Source organism: Sciurus vulgaris, assembly GCF_902686455.1.
Source record: "Sciurus vulgaris genome assembly, chromosome: 7".
NCBI lineage: Eukaryota > Metazoa > Chordata > Mammalia > Rodentia > Sciuridae > Sciurus > Sciurus vulgaris.
Genome location: NC_136467.1, coordinates 74,568,764 through 74,588,304, shown reverse-complemented (window position 1 = coordinate 74,588,304; position 19,541 = coordinate 74,568,764). Strand labels below are relative to the sequence as shown.

At 40.0% G+C, this 19,541-nt stretch overlaps 1 protein-coding gene and 1 pseudogene across 6 annotated transcripts in view; one reads left to right on the top strand and one right to left on the bottom strand.

Annotated features, from left to right (window-relative positions):
- SRSF12 (serine and arginine rich splicing factor 12) overlaps positions 1-19,541 on the bottom strand; it is a 65,483-nt gene that overhangs the window by 26,075 nt on the left and 19,867 nt on the right. For 2 of the 5 annotated variants that reach the window (XM_079147012.1, XM_079147014.1), the window contains exon 1: positions 15,324-15,436. The exons of 1 other annotated variant lie outside the window; for it this stretch is intronic. Coding sequence is in view for 2 of the 4 variants with exons in the window: in XM_079147010.1 (XP_079003136.1) it covers positions 15,324-15,400 (77 nt within the window). In the remaining 2 variants the exon portion in view is untranslated. Of the gene's footprint in view, positions 1-1,194; positions 1,375-15,323; positions 15,458-19,541 lie in introns of those variants that run through there. 2 more of the 5 variants (XM_079147010.1, XM_079147011.1) reach the window with 2 other exon arrangements.
- LOC306665680 (NAD-dependent protein deacetylase sirtuin-1-like) lies at positions 11,517-13,951 on the top strand (annotated as a pseudogene). Its single transcript has one exon. The product of its transcript is annotated as an NAD-dependent protein deacetylase sirtuin-1-like (transcript).

Sequence of the window (19,541 nt, the reverse complement as noted above, 5' to 3'; positions counted from 1 at the left end):
ATGTATGAATAAACAGACTGAGAAATGCAAACACAGGCATCTTTTAGATGTTAACTAAGATATATTAACTCACAGTCTATAGTTGTGACATAAATATATGTAGTGGTCAAATTTTAAAAATACTTAACATCTACTCCTCAAAGGTAAAATATTATTATTCCAAATGAGTACGAAGTCAAGACCGCTCCATATTTGTGCCTGTCTAGCCCCAAGTCAGTCAGTAAAACTGTTTCAGCTGTCCCTGTGTACAAGATAATATTGCATAACTAGAAAGAAGGGGGTGGTCCAGCGCAATCAAAGTGTCTGTTGTCTCACCACCACCACCACCACCCCAATTCTCTCTGGCTCCTACTAGAGGGAAAAGTGTTATATGAAAAAAGTCATTCAAATATGAAAAGAGTGAGAGAAAGAGACAGACACGGAGCGGGGGAGAGGGAGAGAAAGAAAAGGGAAAAAATAATTTCTTAAGATCTATGTTTAGACACTATATAGACAAAATTGCCAAAGGGGAATGGAGGAAATGAGGACTCAGAGCATCAGAATTAAACAGTTAGGTCCATCAAAATCGTAATAAAGGGTGTTAATGCTATACTCAGAACTTTAAAGATGTAAATCTCATTCACTGAAGTCATCTTTTGTATATAGTATATAACTGTAAAAAAATATCATTTAACCCTAGCACTGTCTGTATGTAGATCATTACTGGCGGAAAGGAAACTAAGGCCCAAGGTACGCATCATCATTTTATGATACGTTCTCAATCAGCCCTCATTCCTCTTCTTCTAGGAGAGGTGCACGCACGGCTTTACCCCGGCACGGCGACAAAGAGGCTGCAACGCAGGCACCCGCAGGGCGAAAGCACTCTGGGTTAGAGTCGGGGAGGGACGCGGCCGCCCGAGAGGCGCCCCCTGCGCTGCCCTGACCGCCAGGCGCGGTGCGGGGGCGCGTAAAGCGCAGTGGGCCGAGAGTGCGCCGCGCCGGGGCTGAACGCCCGCCGGGAGGCGGAGGCGCGAGTCCCGCCCAGGCCCCGCGTAGCCCGGGGTTCACACCGTCCCGGGGCAGGCGGCTGGGCCGCCGCAGGTAGGGCGGGCGAGGAGGCTCCGGGCACGCCCGCCGGGCCTCAGCCGGGCTCCACGGCGCGGCCGTTACCCCGCCCCTCCCCCGCGTCCCCAACCTGCGGCGGCCGCCGCTCACCTGGTGGCGTCCGCGACGTTCCTGACGAACAGGGAGGTGTTGGGGGGCCTCGTGTAGCGAGACATGACCGCTTCCTACGTTCCTCCGGTCTGCCCGCGGCCGCAGGGCCCGCTAGTTCTCTCGCTGCCGCCGCCGCCACAGCAGCTCCGACGGCCCCCGGCGCGACCCCCTCCCCTCGGCCTCGGCCCCGCCAGCGCGCAGCCGCAGAGGCCGGCGCGGAGGGGGCGCTGTGCCGCGCGAGCCTGTCCGCGCGGACCGCGCGGGGCGGGGGCCGCGGGCCGGGGATCCCCGGTGGGGGGCGGGGGTCCCTAGGCCGAGGGCAGCCGTGGGTGGCACGAGGCCCGCCGAGTCCCAGAGGATTGGGGAGGGGGCGACGGGGCTGTGCCAGGAGGGAGGGGGCCCAGAGGGCCGAGGTCGCGAGCCCGGTCTTGGAGAGGATCCCAGAGAGGAAGGCGGTGGTGGAGGTGAGAGTCGCGCTAAACCGCGCGACAGCCCCGCAGCCACTGGGGCCTTCTTTGCAATATCCTCAGGCCCAACCCTTAGCAATTGTTAGGCCTCTTGGCCTTCTGGTCTCGCTAAGTCGGAGTGAGGGAGCTAGTCCCCCATCCCGGGTTTAGCATTTTGATCCATTATTCGCTTAAGGCGTAATATTCAGCTTTGAGAACATTTATTGAGATGTTTATTGAGAGCCTGTTATGCAGCAGGAACTATTGTAGGTGTGAGATGTAGCAATGACTTAGCAGGTGAAACCCCTCATTTACATTGTAGAGAGGGGAACATGAAACGGATACAATGTAGAAAAAAGCAGTTAATGCAGTAGCAGTTAAGCAGATTTAAATGATACCCCCCATTCCTCAAAATGTTGTAGCCTGTCCCCTTCTAGTTTTCCTCTTGCCTTTTTGTTTGCGCCTATGGCGGGCAAAGCCTTTACCCAGGGCTGGACTGTAACCAGGTAACCCACAATTATTGATTACTCTCTAAGAAGAGATCTGCTTTATAGAGTGTAAATGATACAGTCACCTGACCCAGCCCACAGCCATTTGTAGGCTAGAAGTCCCCAAGGTGTGTGATGCTTCTGGAAAGCGACTATTCAGTTATTCAAAAAGGGTTGTTATGGCATAGCTGGCACAGGGCTAGACTGGGAATATAATGATGGGGAGGGGAGGCAGGGTTCCTTCTTACAATCTAGTAGAGAGAACTTTTCAAAATTAATATAATTTTGCTGTGCTGGAGAGCTGAACCCAGAGGCTCACTTTTGTTGGCATTCTATCGCTGAGCTATATCCCCAGCCACTAGGGAGATAGAATCTGATACACTGATAAAGATACAAACTACAATAAGGACTATTGAAAAGAACTGTATGCTGCTGAGAGGGAACCATATGGTGATGAACAGGGCTAAAAGGTCACTTAACTTTTCCCTAAAGAGGGAGTTGAAGAATGGAGAAGAGCAATGGGTGCATTGGAACATCATGTGCAAAGGCCCTGAGGCAATATAGGGAATAGAAGAAGAGAAATGTGGCATGGAACTGGAAAAGAGAAAATAAGGCTGGAGAACAGGTTAGCTTTTTCACAGGAAACTTTGGAGTACTGGCTATGTTATTAGTTTGCTGGAGCTGCAATATCAAAATGCCATAAAATCAGTGGCTTAAAACAACAGAAATTCATTTTCTTACAGTTCTGGAGGCCAAAAGTCTAAAAATTAAGGTGTCCAGAGCCATAGACACCTCATCAAGGTGTCTCATCAAGGTACTAGATGAGAATCCTTCCTTCTTCCAGTCTCTGGTAGCCCTAGGCATTCCTTAACCATAGCTACTTAGCTCTAGTCTCTATCTTCACCTGAACTTTACCTCTGTTTTCTCTGTATCTCATATGAGAATGCTTGTTAATCCAGAGTGATCTAGATCATCTGAAAATCCATAACTTAATTATACCTGCAAAGACCCTCTTTCCAGATAAAATCACAGACTAGGGATTACAACTTTGACATATCTTTTTTGAAGGCCTCCATTCAGCCCAATGCATTGACTATGCATAGAAATGAAACTTGACTTGATTGACCAGTTAGGTTACATACTAAGTAGAGGAAAAATAATTTGCTAGCCTCTATGTAAATTACGAACCTCTTTAGTTAGAAGCATGTTTATCTGTTTGTTATGCGTAAAGAGAATTTACATGTGGAGGCATCGAACTTTAATTTTTTACTTTCTTCTTCTTACCTTTAGAAACTTTCAGATTATTGCTAAAGTGCTTTTATAATTAGAAAAAAAAAAACACAATGTGCTTTACATTAAAAAAAAAAAAAAAGTTTCTAGGAATATGTGAAAAGACAGTGCGGCCATGCCTGGTGTCTCATGCCTGTAATCCCAGCAGCTTGGGAAGCTGAGGCAGGAGGATCACAAGTTCAAAGTTATTCTCAGAACTTAGTGAGGCCCTAAGCAACTTAGGAAGACCCTGTTTCAAAATAAAAACATAAAAAGGACTGGGGATGTGGTTCAGTGGTTAAGCACCTCTAGATTCAATCCCTTGTACAAAAAAAAAAAAAAAAAAAAAAAAATTAGTGTAGATGGCATCTCTGATAGGCTCTCTGTTCCTATTGATGGAAGTATCTGAGGAAAGAGTCTTAAACTGTGAAAGGAAGTTTCATTAGAACTTGAAATTTAAAGATAGTTGGAATTGATTTAAAATAAGTTGTGGAACCATCATTACTTATATTACATAAAAATGTCCACTCTTCCTATTCTCAGATATATTTGTGGCAAAAAAAAGGGGGGGGGGGGCTCGAGATGTGGCTCAGTGAATAAGTGCCCCTGGGTTCAATGCCAAAAAAATTAAAAAGGAAAAAAAAAAAAAAAAAAAAAGAGGAAAGTTTCCTGTCCTGGAACTCAAATACATTCACATATAGCAATGTTGCTTTATTGAATTGTTTCTTTAAGGCACCAAATGATACTCTATAGGCGTGGGAGAGTCTTTCCAAATTCCCAAAGGATTCCCAAGGAATATAGTACTAGGAAATCTGAGAATTGTTAAATACTTACAGCTCTTTTTTTCTTTTTCTTTTCTTTTTGGTCCTGGGCATTGAACCCAGGGGCACTTTACCATTGATATATTTCTCTAATTCTTTTTATTTTTGATTTAAAACAGGGCCTCACTAAGTTGCTAGGGGCTTCATTAAGTTGCCAAAACTGGTCAGGCACCGTGGTACACACCTATATTCCCAGTGACTCAGGAGTCTGAGTCAGGATCGCAGGTTCAAAGACAGTGTCAACAATTTAGGAAGACCCTGTCTTCCTAAATTAATAAAATAATTAATAAATTAATTAATAAATTAATAAATTAATTAAATAAAAGGGCTGGGGATGTAGCTCAGTGGTAAAGAGACTTTGGGTTCAATCCCCAGTATCAAAAAGAAAAATAAAGTTGCTAAGTCTGGCCTCTAACTTGTAATCCTCCTGCCTTAGCTTCCCAAATCACTGGAATTATAGGTATGTACCACTGTGCAGGTTTATAGTTTCTTTTTTACGACAGAATTTAATGTTTTGTTCTTTGCAGTTACCATTACTCTTTACCATTCAATATATTTTTAAAATTACAGTTTATTTCATGTTTCTTAAGTTTTCCCCAAAGGCAGATTTCTATTTGAATATATTTTAGGAAAATTGGTGTCTTTTTTCATTTAAATGCTATCACTGCTTTATTTCACTATTCAAAAGTAAACAAATTTCAAATTTTTCATTAAAATCACAGTTTTATAAAGAGTATTGAAAATGAAATTCAGAATCTTTTTTTCCACTTGCTAAAACTTTACTTTAAAATAGTAGTCTATGCTGGGCACAGTGGCACACACCTGTAATCCCAGCGGCTTGGGAGACTGAGGCAAGTTCAAAGCCAACCTCAGTAACTTAGTGAGGCCCTAAGCAACTTAGCAAGACCCGGTCTCTAAATAAAAATAAAAAGAGCTGGGATATGACTCAGTGGTTAAGCACCCCTGGGTTCAATCCCTGGTACTAAAATAAATAAATAAAAAAAAATAGTAGTCTATATTTAAAATAAAGGTACATACAAACTTATTTTGAATGTTTAATTGCTTATTCTTGAGACCCATCTCTGCTAAAATTACTGATAGACAAAATTATTGTCATTTAGAATCAGAGTATTTTAGACCTTCCCTCTTATTCTCTACCTCATTACCCACACTCTAAGCCCCGCCCCCCCCACCCCCCAGTATGGTGACTTGAACCCACTGAATGTCTTATATTCTTTCTATCACTCAAGAACAACTGTTGTAAATGTTCAGGAGAACACTCTCAATTTCATCAGTATATTTTGGGGAGAAGAGTTTGAGAGTAGAAATGAACTGTTTTTGGGTTCTTATTAAAGTTCAAAATCCAAGGCTATTCCTATTTCTAATTACCATGGCTAACCAAGACTTGCCAAGCCTGGTTTATAATATTGAGCAACACATATTTGTTATTCTATTAATTTTTCAGTGTGGGGATTGAACTCAAGGCCTTGCACATGCTAGGCAAATATCCTACCACAGAGCTACATATCCAGGCCACATTTGAATCACGTTAATTAATTCATTTTGGTTTTGAGTGTCATTATGGAGAAATGGAACTAATTGGAAGGTTTTTGTTTTGTTTTGTTTTTGGTACCAGCGACTGAACCCAGGGGTGCTTAACCACTGAACCACATCTCTGACCTAAATTGTTTAGAGCCTGCTAAAATGCTAAGGCTGGCTTTGAACTTTCGATCCTACTGCTTCAACCTCCTAAGCTGCTGGGATTACGGGAGTTAACTATCCCTTCATGCTCTATTTGAAAGTTAAATTAGGCTTGGATATGTATGAGTGTCTCGAAACTTGTGTAATGAAAAGTGCTTTGAACAAAGATCAGAATTCATGAAACCACCACAGTGAACATCATCTTATGCAGTGAAGTCACTCCCCAACAGATGGTGCTAGTTTTCCTCTAGTGAGAGCTGCCCTGGGCCACCCTTCCTCCTCCCCTTCTCTTCCCTCCCCTCCCCTCCTCCCTTCCTTCTTCCCTTCCTTCATTCCTTCCTTTTTTGTCCCCTTTTCATTCCCTAGGACCTCCCATACCATTTCTTAACATGTTCCAAGACATTGAAGTTGAAAAGTGATGTAGGGATTTATATAGAATGATTGTCAGAAGTTTTCATTTGCCCTGGCACTGATTTATAAAACTTTTCACTCAATCCAGTTGGAAAATTTACAATTGTATGCTTTTATGAATTTAATCTCCTATGCTGTGGCTATAGGAAACATATAAATAGTCATTTTTATGATAATGTAAATAGGAGAGAACAAGCTAATCTCTTTCAGAAAGTCAACTTGAAGAAGACCTGTCAGTATACCCATATATTCCCTAAAATGAAATTAGGTCTTGAAAATTTTTAGTGTTAATCTCCTGTTTGTTAAGCATAGTGCTAGGAACTAGAATGAAAATATAAGTTATGCTCTCTAATTCTCAAGGACCTAGCCCAGTGTTTCCCAGACATGTCATTTTTATATATTCTCTGAGATTTGCGCCACAGTCTTATACCTCTTTACCATAATGTTTACTTTAAATTAGCTCACTTTTATTTTAAAAGCAAACTGTCCCAAATATCACTTTTAAATATTTCATAGGCAAAAGGTAGTCACTAGAAAGTATCAGCAAAAAAATGTTTATTTTTATCTACAAAGTTTCCAAGCTTGAGGTCAGCTCTCTTTTATAAAAGGGAAATTAATCACCCAAATAGGGAGATGTTGAAGACATACTGGCTCCAAACTAAAACTTCCTCCATAATTGTAGGTAATGTCCCGCAGGCATACTTGGCAGAATCACTGAGTCAATGGTGTGAGCAAAGGCCCATCACTCAGGCTGGATTGGAATGCCATTCAATGGACTTGTGATGCTTGCCTGTAGCCTTGGGAACAACCATGATAAGTGGAGTTAATGACCTTTTCTTTGGTTGATGCAAAAGGAGCCTCCCCTCACGTAAGCAGCTGCATAGTCTATGTAACCAAAAGCTTTGTGCACAATAGACGGATTTTGCTTCACCACCACCTGGAGCGAGTCCCCGGTGTCTGTGTATAGGTGACACCATCACCCTCACTCCTCCAAGGAAGAAACCCCATTCAATACATAATGTAATGTGAGGTATTAAAAGGGAATAACCCTCACACCATGCAATTCCACACTTAGTGCTGTGTCAGTGTAACACATAAAACTGCAGTACTGCCACTGGTAGGTGATTTATTTTGGGAGTTAGTCTAGCTGAAGGTTGACACCCATGAAAACAGATCATCCTAATACAGTTTCATTAGTCTACATAAAGGTATTTTAGAGTACTGTGGAGGACATAGTAGAATCAAATTAGTTCCTTCTGAGAAAGGGAGACTGGGGTTATTTTAGAGGGAATCAATGTTCTAGCTATTTATTGAAGGGTAAGTATGAATTCCAAGAATAGAACAAAACAGCATTTAGGCAGAATGGAGTGGATGAGCAAAGCACACAATTGCAGGAGCAGCATGGTACTGCTGAACTAGGTGGGAAGGAATGGTGAGTGCTACAGAAGCTGGAGTGGAGATGCGGAGGCAAGTTTGGAGAGGTCATGAATGCATGTCATGCCAAGGAGATTTGGTTTAATTTTGGGGGGAATGGGACCCATCAGAAATTTTTAAGCAGAGAAGTAAAAAGATTAGATCTGTGTTTTGTAAGAATGATTCTGACAGGGATGTGGAGAATGAATTGGAGGGAGTAGTGAAGACTGGCACAAGTACATCAGTTGAAAGGCTCTTGCATGTGTTATGCTTGCTCTTTTAAAAAAATATTTAAGTTTTGTTCACCAAAAAGTCTTAAACATGGTGCCCACCCCAGTAGCATTCAGCATCCCTAAGAGCCCAGACCATAGACCCTAAATGTCATTTCCTATTAAAAGGAACCATGATGACTCTTTGGAATAGTGACTGAGTCCAGTCTGAGGCAGAAAATGAACAGGATGAGCCTAGAATAGCTTGTCACATCAGAAAGAAAGGCTTCTGAAATTATGTTAGAAGGGTTCTAAAGCCAGCGCAGTGGTGCATGCTTGTAGTCCCAACTAGGAGGGGAGGCTGAAGCAAGAGGATCCCAAGTTTGAGCCCAAGCATCTTGGGCAGCTTACAAGACCCTGTCTCAAAATAAAATTAAGAAGACTGGAGATAAACTGAGTGGTAGATAAACTCAATCCCCAGTACCATGGCAGGGGGTGGGAGGTAGGAGGAAGGATTTCAGAGACAACACTGGCTAAAGATGGGGCAATTTGAATATCCGTAAGAACAGTAACTGCAGTGAATTAAAATATATCACAGGGGGAGATGGTTCATGCCTGTAATCCCAGCAGTTTAGGAGGCTGAGGCAGGAGGATCGAAAGTTCAAAGCCAACGTTAGCATTTAGCGAGATCCTGTCTCTAAATAAAATATAAAAAAGGGCTAGGGATGTGGCTCAGTGGTTAAGTGTCCTTAACTTGTGTATACATGTATCATACGCATATCAATTATTTTCAAGTGCACAAGTTCATAATTACACTAAAAATGAGCCTAATTGATCATTTTGATTCTTACTTTCCTATGCAAATTTATACCTCAGGTTAATCCAAGTAACTGATGAGTGGAATTTGTTGTTGATGTTGTTTTCTAAAAATACTAGAATCAATAACATAAAGAAGGAATGATAGAATGAGTATCATAACTTTGCAACCTGTAATGAATTAATGGGTTTTGGCAATGGACAAAAAAGCCTGCTAAATTAATACAAAGAGAACAACTAGTCAATAAATGCAAAAGGACATTCGTTTCAGTACCTGTGAAATACTTTTGCAAAAACATTGAATCTAGCCTGTAGCTCAGCATTGGCTAATAGAACTTTTTGCAATGATGGAAAATTTCTATATCTATACTGTCCAGTATGCAGTCACTAACGAATATGCTAGTCACTAACATATGGGACTGTATAAAATTTTGAAAATTTAAGTTCTGCTATTCAGTCCCATTTCAAGTGCTCAATAGTGACAAATCAAGCTGTATCAGTGTTCAGGAAATACAAGGGACAAAAGAACACTTTAATGACACCATAGGAAAGCAAATCAGCAGTGTCAACAGTGTGAGAAACTATAGGATGACTGCTCAGTTCTTCAGCAAATAAATTGCAAGAAAAAATATAAGAGAGGAAAAAATTAGTATGAGCAATGCCATAAGGTGAGGTGGCCTCTCATTCTGTGATCCAGGGTTCCTTGACACTCATGGAAGAGCTTTTGCTGCAGAGCCAGGGACCAATGCATTGTGAGGAGAGTAAGAGGTAGAAAAAGGAGGTGATAGTGAGAGAAAACAGGAAGTAAGGAGGATGGACTCAGCTCCAATCCTGTGTATTTGTATAATGTCATTCTATTCTGAATGAAAAAAAGTGTGGACCAACTTGGATGAATACAAACACAATGTGTTAAGCAAAAGAAACTACATACAAAAGAATACTATCTATAATTCAGGAAGTCCAAGTTATTATGTGTGGATAGAAATCAAAGTGATAATTTTTTGGGAAGTAGGAATTGACTGGTAGGAGAAATAAGGGAACATTAAGGGGAGATAAAATTGTTCTATGTTTAGATTGGAGTGTTGGCTACACAGATATCTGTATTTGGCAAAAGTCATCAAATTGTACACTTAGGATATGTTATTTCACAGTACATATATTTTACCTTAAATAAAAATGTTTTGTGATTTTTTTTGGGGGGGGGTTATTGGGAATTTAACCCAGAGTGCTTTACCACTGAGCTACATCTCCAGCCCTTTTTATTTTTTATTTATGTTGCTGAGAACCATGCTAAATTGCTGAGGCTGACCTTGAATTTGTGATCCTCCTGCCTCAGCCACCTGAGCCTGGCTCATGAATTTTTAAAAATTAAGAACTGTTACAGAAGAAGGGTCACTGGACAGAAATAGCAATGTTTAAACAAATTGAATTTATCTTTTCTTTCAAACAGCTCCACTGGCAGCCTGCATGGTTTGCCAGTGTTGGGGTGGTTGTGGGTATAACTAGAGAGGTCACAGAAGGCTGTTGTAGGCTGATGGAAACAAGGTTACTCAGCAGCATTCTATGGTGAGCTTCAGGTACCATGAAGGACTTCAAACGACCAGAGAGCTTGGTTTCAGGATGGTCCTTGGGAAGCTACAAGAAATGGTGGTGATACCATGGCTGGTTGCTATGAATCAAGGCCCTGCCTGTGACAATTTCCAGCCAAATTGAGTATGCACTTGTCACCAGCCTTTTGGCAGATTTCATGTTTGTTCAGACTTGTCCAGTTGGCTAGAAATCAGCTTCATGGGAAATGCCACTTTCACATACACTGGCTACACTAATTCAAGAGAAGTGTCAACCTGTTGACAAATTTGGCTCCATTCAAAAGAAACATACAGGAAGGAGGGACTATATGAAGGAAAAGAGAGGTGGGAGGGGTGGGGGAGAAGGAAAAAAATAATGGAATGAATCAAACATCATTACTCTATGTAAATATATGAATATGCAAATGGTATGCTGTTACTCCATGTACAAACTGAAATAACATGTATCCCATTTGTTTACAATAAAAATAAATTTAAGAAAAACTATTCCCATAAAAAAAAAAAAGAAACATACAGTAAGTCAGTCATCTTTGGAGAATACCAGTCCAGAGAAAGAGTCATAAAAAACAGAGTCCAGCAGACAGCTATGGAAAGTTGACTAGGATCAACCCAATCTTGAAAAGGGGGACTGTTTTCCTGATAAAAGAACTGAATGAAGCTGGGTGCATTGGCACACTACTGTAGTCCCAAAAATGCAAGAGACTGAGGCAGGAGGATTGCAAGTTTGAGGCCATGCTCAGCAACTTAGCAAGACCCTAACCCACTTAATGAGACCCTGTCTTAAAAAATAAAAAGGGCTGGGGATGTAGAGACTCTGGGTTCAATCCCCAATACTGTCCCATACCAAAAAAAAAAAAAAAAAAAAAAAAAAAACAACTTGATAACTTGATGCCACTTAAAAGAACATACTTGTGTACAAAGTGATAAATAATAGAACTTTAGTTCTCAGGATAGTGTTTAATAAATATTGTTTTTTAAAATTAATATCTTTGCCCAGCTGATGAACCACTTGCTATCATGAAACCAGAGATTGTCTTTTTTGGTGAAAATTTACCAGAACAGTTTCATAGAGCCATGAAGTACGACAAAGATGAAGTGGATATCCTTATTGTTATTGGGTCTTCCCTGAAAGTAAGACTGGTAGCACTAATTCCAAAGAAGGAAACAAGTTCAGAATGGAAAGAATGAGAAGATTGCTCAGAGGTAACCAGCTGACAGGAGCAGAACCTGAGATGCTTTAATGCTTCTCTTGCTTGTTAGATTTTTGATGAAATGTAATGACTTGTTCAATTATTAGTGGAGGTTTCTTATTTTGTGTTTGGAATTCAGGTCTTTTTATGCAAGGGTACATTTGTTATGGTTTTATTAGCTCGCTTCCCCTCTTTATCTAATTTTCTTTTCAACCTGTTTTTAGGTTCCATACCCCACGAAGTGCCTCAGATATTAATTATAGGGAACCTCTGCCTCATCTGCATTTTGATGTAGAGCTTCTTGGAGACTGTGATGTCATAATTAACGAATTGTGTCATAGGTTGGGTGGCAAATATGCCAAACTTTGCTGTAACCCTGTAAAGCTTTCAGAAATTACTGAAAAACCTCCATGAACACAAAAAGAGTTGGTTCATTTATCAGAGTTGCCACCAACACCTCTAAATATTTCAGAAGACTCAAGTTCACCAGAAAGAACTTCACCACCCAATTCTTCAGTGATTGTTACACTTCTATACCAAACAACGGAGAGTAATGATGATTTGGATATATCTGAATCAAAGAGTTGTGTGGAAGAAAAATCACAGGAAGTACAGACTTCTACTAGGAGTGTAGAATGTGTTAATGTGGGAAATCCGGATTTGAAGGATGTTGGTTCCAATACTGGTGAGAAAGGTGAAAGAACTTCAGCTGCTGAAATAGTGAGAAAGTGCTGGCCCAACAGACTTGCAAAAGAGCAGATTAGTAAGTGGCTTGATGGTAATCAATACCTGTTTTTACCACCAAATCGTTACATTTTCCATGGCGCTGAAGTATATTCAGACTCGAAGACGACGTCTTATCCTCTAGTTCTTGTGGTAGTAACAGTGATAGGGTACATGTCAGAGTCTAAGTTTAGAAGAACCCCTGGAGGATGAAAGTGAAATTGAAGAGTTCTACAATGGCCTGGAAGATGATGCTGATGTTCCAGAAAGAGCTGGAGGAACTGGATTTGCAGCTGATGGAGGCGATGGAGAGGCAGTTAATGAAGCTATATCCATGAAACAGGAAGTAACAGACATTAACATCCAGCAAACAAATCATAATGTAATAATTGTCCAGTTACAGGAATTGTTCCACCAGCATTAGGAACTTCAGCATGTAAAAATGAATGTTTACTTGTGAAGTCAAATAGAGCAAGGAAAACAGAAAGGTGTAATATTTATAGACTGGTAGATTGTTTTCTTCATGGATAATTTTTTAACTTCCATTTCTGTACTTGTACACTCAACACTAACTTTTTAAAGAAAGGTACTAAGTATCTTTAGTCAGCTATTGGTCATGACATTCTTTTAAAGTTTCTTTTGTATGATACATCTGTATTGTATGTATAATTTTGTTTTTGCCTAGTGAATTTCAACATTTTAAAAGTTTTCAAAAGCCATTGGAATGTTAAATTAATGTAAAGGGAACAGCTTATCTAGACCAAAGAATGGTATTTCACACTTTTCTTTGTAACATTGAATGGTTTGAAGTCCTCAAAATATCTGTTCTGCTGAACTTTTGATTCTTTAGCACAATTATCTATTTTTAAACACTGGCATTTTCCAAAACTTATGGCAGCTAACTTTTTTAAAATTATAAATGACATGCAATGTAAGTAGATGGAAGTCAACAATATGTGGAAGAGCACTCAGTTGTCATTATTTTTCAGAAGTAAGACTTTGGTGCTAAGAGTTTCAGGAGTATTGTATTTATTGTTCAAATGAAGATGGCTTTTTGTACTTCCTGCAGATATGTAGTAATGTCTATAATTGGCCCATAAAACTAACCTAAAAAAGACAAGTGAATGCTTTGGAAATGTTTCAGTTGCTTTAGAAACAATAGTGCCTGTCTGGATCTCCTTAGTTTTGAAATATTTGCTATTGTTGTTTAAGTACCTATCACTGTGGTAGAGCTTGCATTGATCCTTTTCCACAAGTATTAAACTGCCAACATGTGAACATGCAAAGCTTTTCTGAATCTATAATAATGGTACTTCTACTGGGGAGAGTGTAATATTTTGGACTGTTGTTTTTCCATCAATGAGGAAAACAACAGGTCCCTGATTACAGTTCCAAAGTAATGAGATGTTTATTTTAACTCAGCCAGAAAGTACATGTCTCCTGTTGGGAGGATTGGCATAATGAATACCAAACCGCTAGCCTAGTATTATGGAGAGGAACATGAACTTGTAATAGCAGAATAGTTATTGAATAAAACTAGTTTAACATTTTTATTTAAAAGCTTAGCCTGCCTTAAAACTAGAGATCAACTTTCAACTACTGAAGCTTCTAGGCCTTTGAAAAAAGCTCATATTTTATAAAGTCACAGTAAGCATTTATTTTCCAGAACTTTTTTGAACATTACTCCCAAATTATATTCTTATGTTGGTTTAGTATTTATTACAATAAAGAGGGTTTGAAACATAAAAAAAATTAATATCTTTTTTATTTTTACAGACTGCATTTTGATTTATTGTACACAATGAAGTACAACTTTTCATTTCTATGGTTGTACACATTGTAGATTCATACCATTCATAAAATCTTACATATACATAGGGTAATACTGTCTGTTTCATTCTACTATCTTTCTGTCCCCCACCCCCCAACCCCATTTTCCTCTGCACCATCCAAAGTTCCTTCAGTCATCTCTTTCCCCTGCCACCCACCTGCTATAAATTGCCATGCACTTATCAGAGAAAACATTTGACCTTTGGTTTTTTTGGGCTTGGCCTATTTCACTTAGCATAATATTTTCCAACTTCTATTTCGCTTAGCATAATATTTTCCAACTTCATTCGTTTATCAGCAAATGCCTTAATTTTATTCTTCATTATGGCTGAGTAATATTCCAATGTGTATATATAGCACAGTTTCTTTATCCATTCATCAATTGAAGGACATCTAGGTTGGTTCCAGAATCTAGCTATTGTGAATTGAGCTGCTATGAACATTGATGTGGCTGCATCACTGTAGTATGCTGATTTTAAGTCCTTTGGGTATAAACTGAGGAGTGGGATAGCTAGGTCAAATGGTGGGTCCATCCCAAGCTTTCTGAGGAATCTCCATAATGCTTTCCAGAGTGGCTGCACCAATTCGCAACCTCACCAGCAATGTATGAGTGTGCCTTTTCCCCCACATCCACGACAACACTTATTATTGCTTGTGTTCTTGATAATAGCCATTCTAATTGGAGTGAGATGAAATCTTAGGGTGGTTTAAATTTGCATTTCTCTAATTACTAGGGATGATGAGCAGTTTTTCATATATTTGTTGATTACCTGTATATCTTCTTCTGTGAAGTGTCTGCCCATTTCCTTAGCCCATTTGTTGGTCGGGTTCTTTGTATTTGGGGTGTAAAGTTAAATATTGTCTTGTATACATTTTATAAGGACATTATTTTATTTTTCTTTCTGTATAAGCATAAACATTACATTTTACATTTTATTCAATTATACATTGCAGTTCATCAATAGCATTCAATTCCAAATGGATGCTATTGAGTTTTTCAGAGAGTCCCAAGCAGCAGTAAGGCCCAGCAACATATGTTATAATCAGTCCAATAATTCACATTTTATTGAGTTTCTCTCCTTGGCATATCACTCTCCTGCCTTCTTCACTCCTGTTTTCAGGGAATATCTTACAAATAAATCAACTGCTCCCAAGAGTATGTCTCTTTGCTTGATTTCACAGAAAACCAAGCTAAGGTATTAGAAATGTACCACCAACCTTACCATATATAACTGGACTCTCTGGGCTGGTTTTCTTTGCCTTCTCTTACAAGAGTTGTAGTTAATGTGGGCATTGCCATCCATCAACAAAGCTTAGTCACATCCTTCTGAGCTTAGTCAGAGAGAGAGAGAGAGAGAGAGAGAGAGAGAGAGAGAGGAGAGCAAGAATGCAATGGGGACAACAACATCCGCTTCAGGTGATGGCTGCCTCTGGTGTTCATGAATTCTCTAGACCTCTCCAAAGCTGCCCCCTTTCACATGTTCCTGAATGTCCATTAACATTCAATCAATGAGACTGACAGATTCTTTTCCTTAAGCCATGGTTTCTCTGACATCACCCCAGAAATTACTGGACTCTATGATCTTAGTTGTCCTTTAACAGTGGTACAGTTTCAGCCAGTGGCAGCAACAGGCTAGTGATTTTCTTTTTTTTTTTTTTTTTTTTTTTGATTAAAAAAATCTATGAACTTGAATACATTTTATTTAGTCTTGAGTCACACTTATAAAACAATGGTAAATATACTACAAACTTTTACAAACATAAGCTTTCCTAATGCCACATAACTTCAAAGCTAATGAAATTAATTCCTTCTCCCTTTTTTTATTCCTTCTATAGAAGTCTTAAAACTGAGCAATCATTGGCATGCCTGCACTTTCACAAACGTGTCATGAAAACATGATGCTCTGTCAAAACGATGCAGGAAGCAATTTCAAGTGAGATCAAGGATCTTATATTTTCATTTTTTTGTGCTCCGTGTCACATAAAAATAAGATCAACTGGACTTTCTTTCAGCCCTATAATATCATTTTAAACTTCCAATGTCTCCATGCTAGAGAAGAATACAATATCTAAGTGCTCTACTATATAGCATCCTGAATTCTAAAAGAGATAGCCTTTATCTTTACCCTTCATTTTTTTTTAAAGAGGGCTGAAGCACTGCCCTTAACTTGACGGAGACCAGCCACTGACTTCCTTCCTGTACCAGCTTTCCAAGAGGATACTAAGTGAGTTTTTGCCCTAATGTTTTAACCCCGGGTTTTACGTGGCTTCTCTTCTTTGTGCACCTTCATGTGCTGCCTCAGATGAGAGCTCTGGCTGAAGCACTTGCCACATTCACTGCACTGGTAGGGTTTCTCCCCTGTATGGGTTCTCTGATGCTGAATAAGGTGGGAACTCTGGCTGAAACATCTGCCACATTCATCACACTGGTAGGGTTTTTCTCCAGTATGAATTCTCTGGTGCTGAATAAGATTTGAACTCTGCTTAAATCTTTCTCCACACTCATCGCATTTATAGGGCTTTTCCCCAGTATGGATCCGACGATGCTGAATGAGATTAGAACTTTGAAAGAAACTTTTCCCACAATCAACACATTTATGGGATTTCTTTCCAGTATGGATCTTCTGATGTTGAAAAAGAGTTGAACTCTGACTGAAACACTTCTCACATTCCGTGCATTTATAGGGTTTTTCATCCAAGCTTCTTCTCAGTCTGCTCAAGCCTGAATCGAATCTAATAGTCACTCCCCATTTCTGCCGCTGCCGGCCTGTTTTACGTTTGTTCTCATAGGATTTTCCTTGGTTTGAGCTTCGAGAAATACCCCCTTTAGGTTTTCCTAACCTCATGGTGAACTCCCAAGTTGTATTTGTTAGAGGGTCTTCTGAACTAAGGTTTCATTTCTTAGAGCTACAAAGCTCAGTTTTCGTGCCGCGCTGGCAGCCGCCCTCGCTCGCCCCGCGCCTCAGGCTAGTAATTTTCAATAGGGAAATATCAAGCAACTGCTTCAGGTGATTTTAAGGGCTGAGAGCTTGGAGTAGGTCTGTACTTAAGCAGTCCTGATATGTATCAGAGAATTTCCCATTAGAGCCAGGTGTACCTCATTAGTCTTGACTACAGAGTACTGTACAGCATAGAATGATGGGCATGAGCACAGCCTCATTTGTCATTTGTGCCTCTCCAGCCAACACATTTTCTTCAACTGAGAACTTCAGAACTAGAACAAATATCTGTTGCTGCCATCCCTGCAACTCATGCTCACAGGTCCTTACATAGCCAGTAGGGGTGATCTTGCAGAGATGTTCCCCAAATGTCTAGTCATTCTTGATTCTTGGTTTTTTTTTTTTTTTTTGTACCAGGGATTGAACCCAGGGGTGCTTAACCACTAAGCCACATCCCCAGCCCTTTTTATTTTTTATTTTGGAACAGGGTATCCCTAAGTTGCTTAGGGCCTTGCTAAGTTGCTGAGGCTAGCTTTGAACTTGTGATCCTCCTGTCTCAGCCTCCCGAGTCGCTGGGATTATAGGCAGGCACCACCATGCCCAGATCTTAATTCTTATTTAAAATACCTAAAATAAATTGCCTGGAACTGTGGTTCAACAGGAGGATTGAGAGGTCAAAGCCAACCTTAGCAAAAGTGAGGCGCTAAGCAACTCAGTGAGACCTTAAATAAAATACAAAATAGGGTTGGGAATTGGCTCACTGGTCCAGTGCCCCTGAGTTCAATTCCTGGTACCACAAATAAATAAAAACATAGATAAATAAATAAATTGGAAGCAGAGCAAAAATGTGTTCAGTAGAGGCTTCACTGGATAGTATACTATAGACCTCACTATTATTGTAGTTTCCCCAATATTAGCATCTATAGTTTTTTTGGGGGGCAGTTTGTTTTGTCTTGTTATTGTTTGTTTTTTAGTAGAGAGATGTCTTCCATCCACCTGTGGAGAGTGTAAGCCTGCCGGCTATTGTTCTGGAAATTTAGTAGGGGTAGGGAGCTAAGGTTGTCACATATTTAATTCAATATGTAGAATTTAACTTGACCTCCTATTTTACCTTTTATTCCCCTCAAACATTCCTGAATTTGAAGTTTTTTTCCAATTTTCCAGTGAAATATCTGCCTTCTGTTGGGGTGGGAAAGGTTTAGGTGTCTAGCTCTATGATGTTAGAACTGACACTGGGAATTTTAGCTGTTCCTTTTGTGGTCATTGAGCTCGTATTGCTTTTAACTCAGGCCACTGCATTCAAAGTGACAGGTACCTCTTGTCTTGCCTTTTTTTTACTTCTGTACTTAAATTTCAGCTTTTTTTTTTTTTTTTTTTTTTTTTTGCCTTGTTAAGTAAGCCTCCACTTGTCCATCTGCTTGCCATTTTCTGAGATATATCCTAGCAGCAAAAGTACCCCACTGAAAAGAGTATCTCTCTCAGCCTCCCTTATACATATGTGTGTTAACATGACCACATTTTAGTCAAAGTTCTGTTAAGGGAAATGTTGTAAGAGATACCTGCAATGGCCCTGTCAAAAGATTTTATTCAGCTGAGGAGTGCGCTTGTTCTTCTCTGTTTCATTTTATTGCCTGGAATGTGGACATGATAGCTGGAATGCATCTGTTATCTTGGATTCATAAGGAAACTTTCGGGAAGAAAGCTGCAAACTGAAGATAGCAGAGCAGAAGTGTAACCTGGATAGTAGTGAAGTTGCCCTGACTCACACCAGACTTTTTTTCATGAAATTCTACCTCAGTGAGTTACATTTATTTTGGATTTTGGGGTAAATTCTGCTAATCTAATTTTAGTTGATTCATCTTTTTATTCTAGTCCTTCATCCCAGTCTTTCTTTGGTGGTGATGAAAGTCAGATAGGATAATTATAGTAGTTGCCAGATAGTTAGCAGTACAAGCCTTCTTGTCAACCCATCTGAAGAAGGAGTTCTCCATCTTCTAACTCAGTTTCCCCTGTGCAATCACACCAATACAAGTAGGATCAGAAGTAGATCCAGAGTTTGGGAGGCTTGAAGCTTCTATAATTTGGGAGTTTCTATATAAGAAAAATACAAAAATTTAAATATAAAATTTAGACACTCTTAGGTGAGGTTTTCTAGAAGAACCTGAAATGGAGATGCTTGTGCAAGTGATTTATTGAGCACAGACTTTCAGGAAATTGGAGGGGAGTGAGGGATACAGAATAAGGTGGGAGAAGCTAGGCAAAGGTGTGAGTTCAGAAGACATCTAGTCTGAGCCTCATTATGTGGGGAGCTCTGGAATATCAGTTATCCTGTTCCAAGGCAAGGGTTTTTATGCCTCAGCCTCAATCAGTCATTGGGATGACACAATCTCCAGGCATCTTCAAGCAAGGTGATTCTCCCTAAGACCTAGGCAGTCTGCTGCAGAAAAGTAGAGGTGTGGGTCCAAGTAGTCAATACCTGCATCAGCTGGGAGGTTGGTGCAC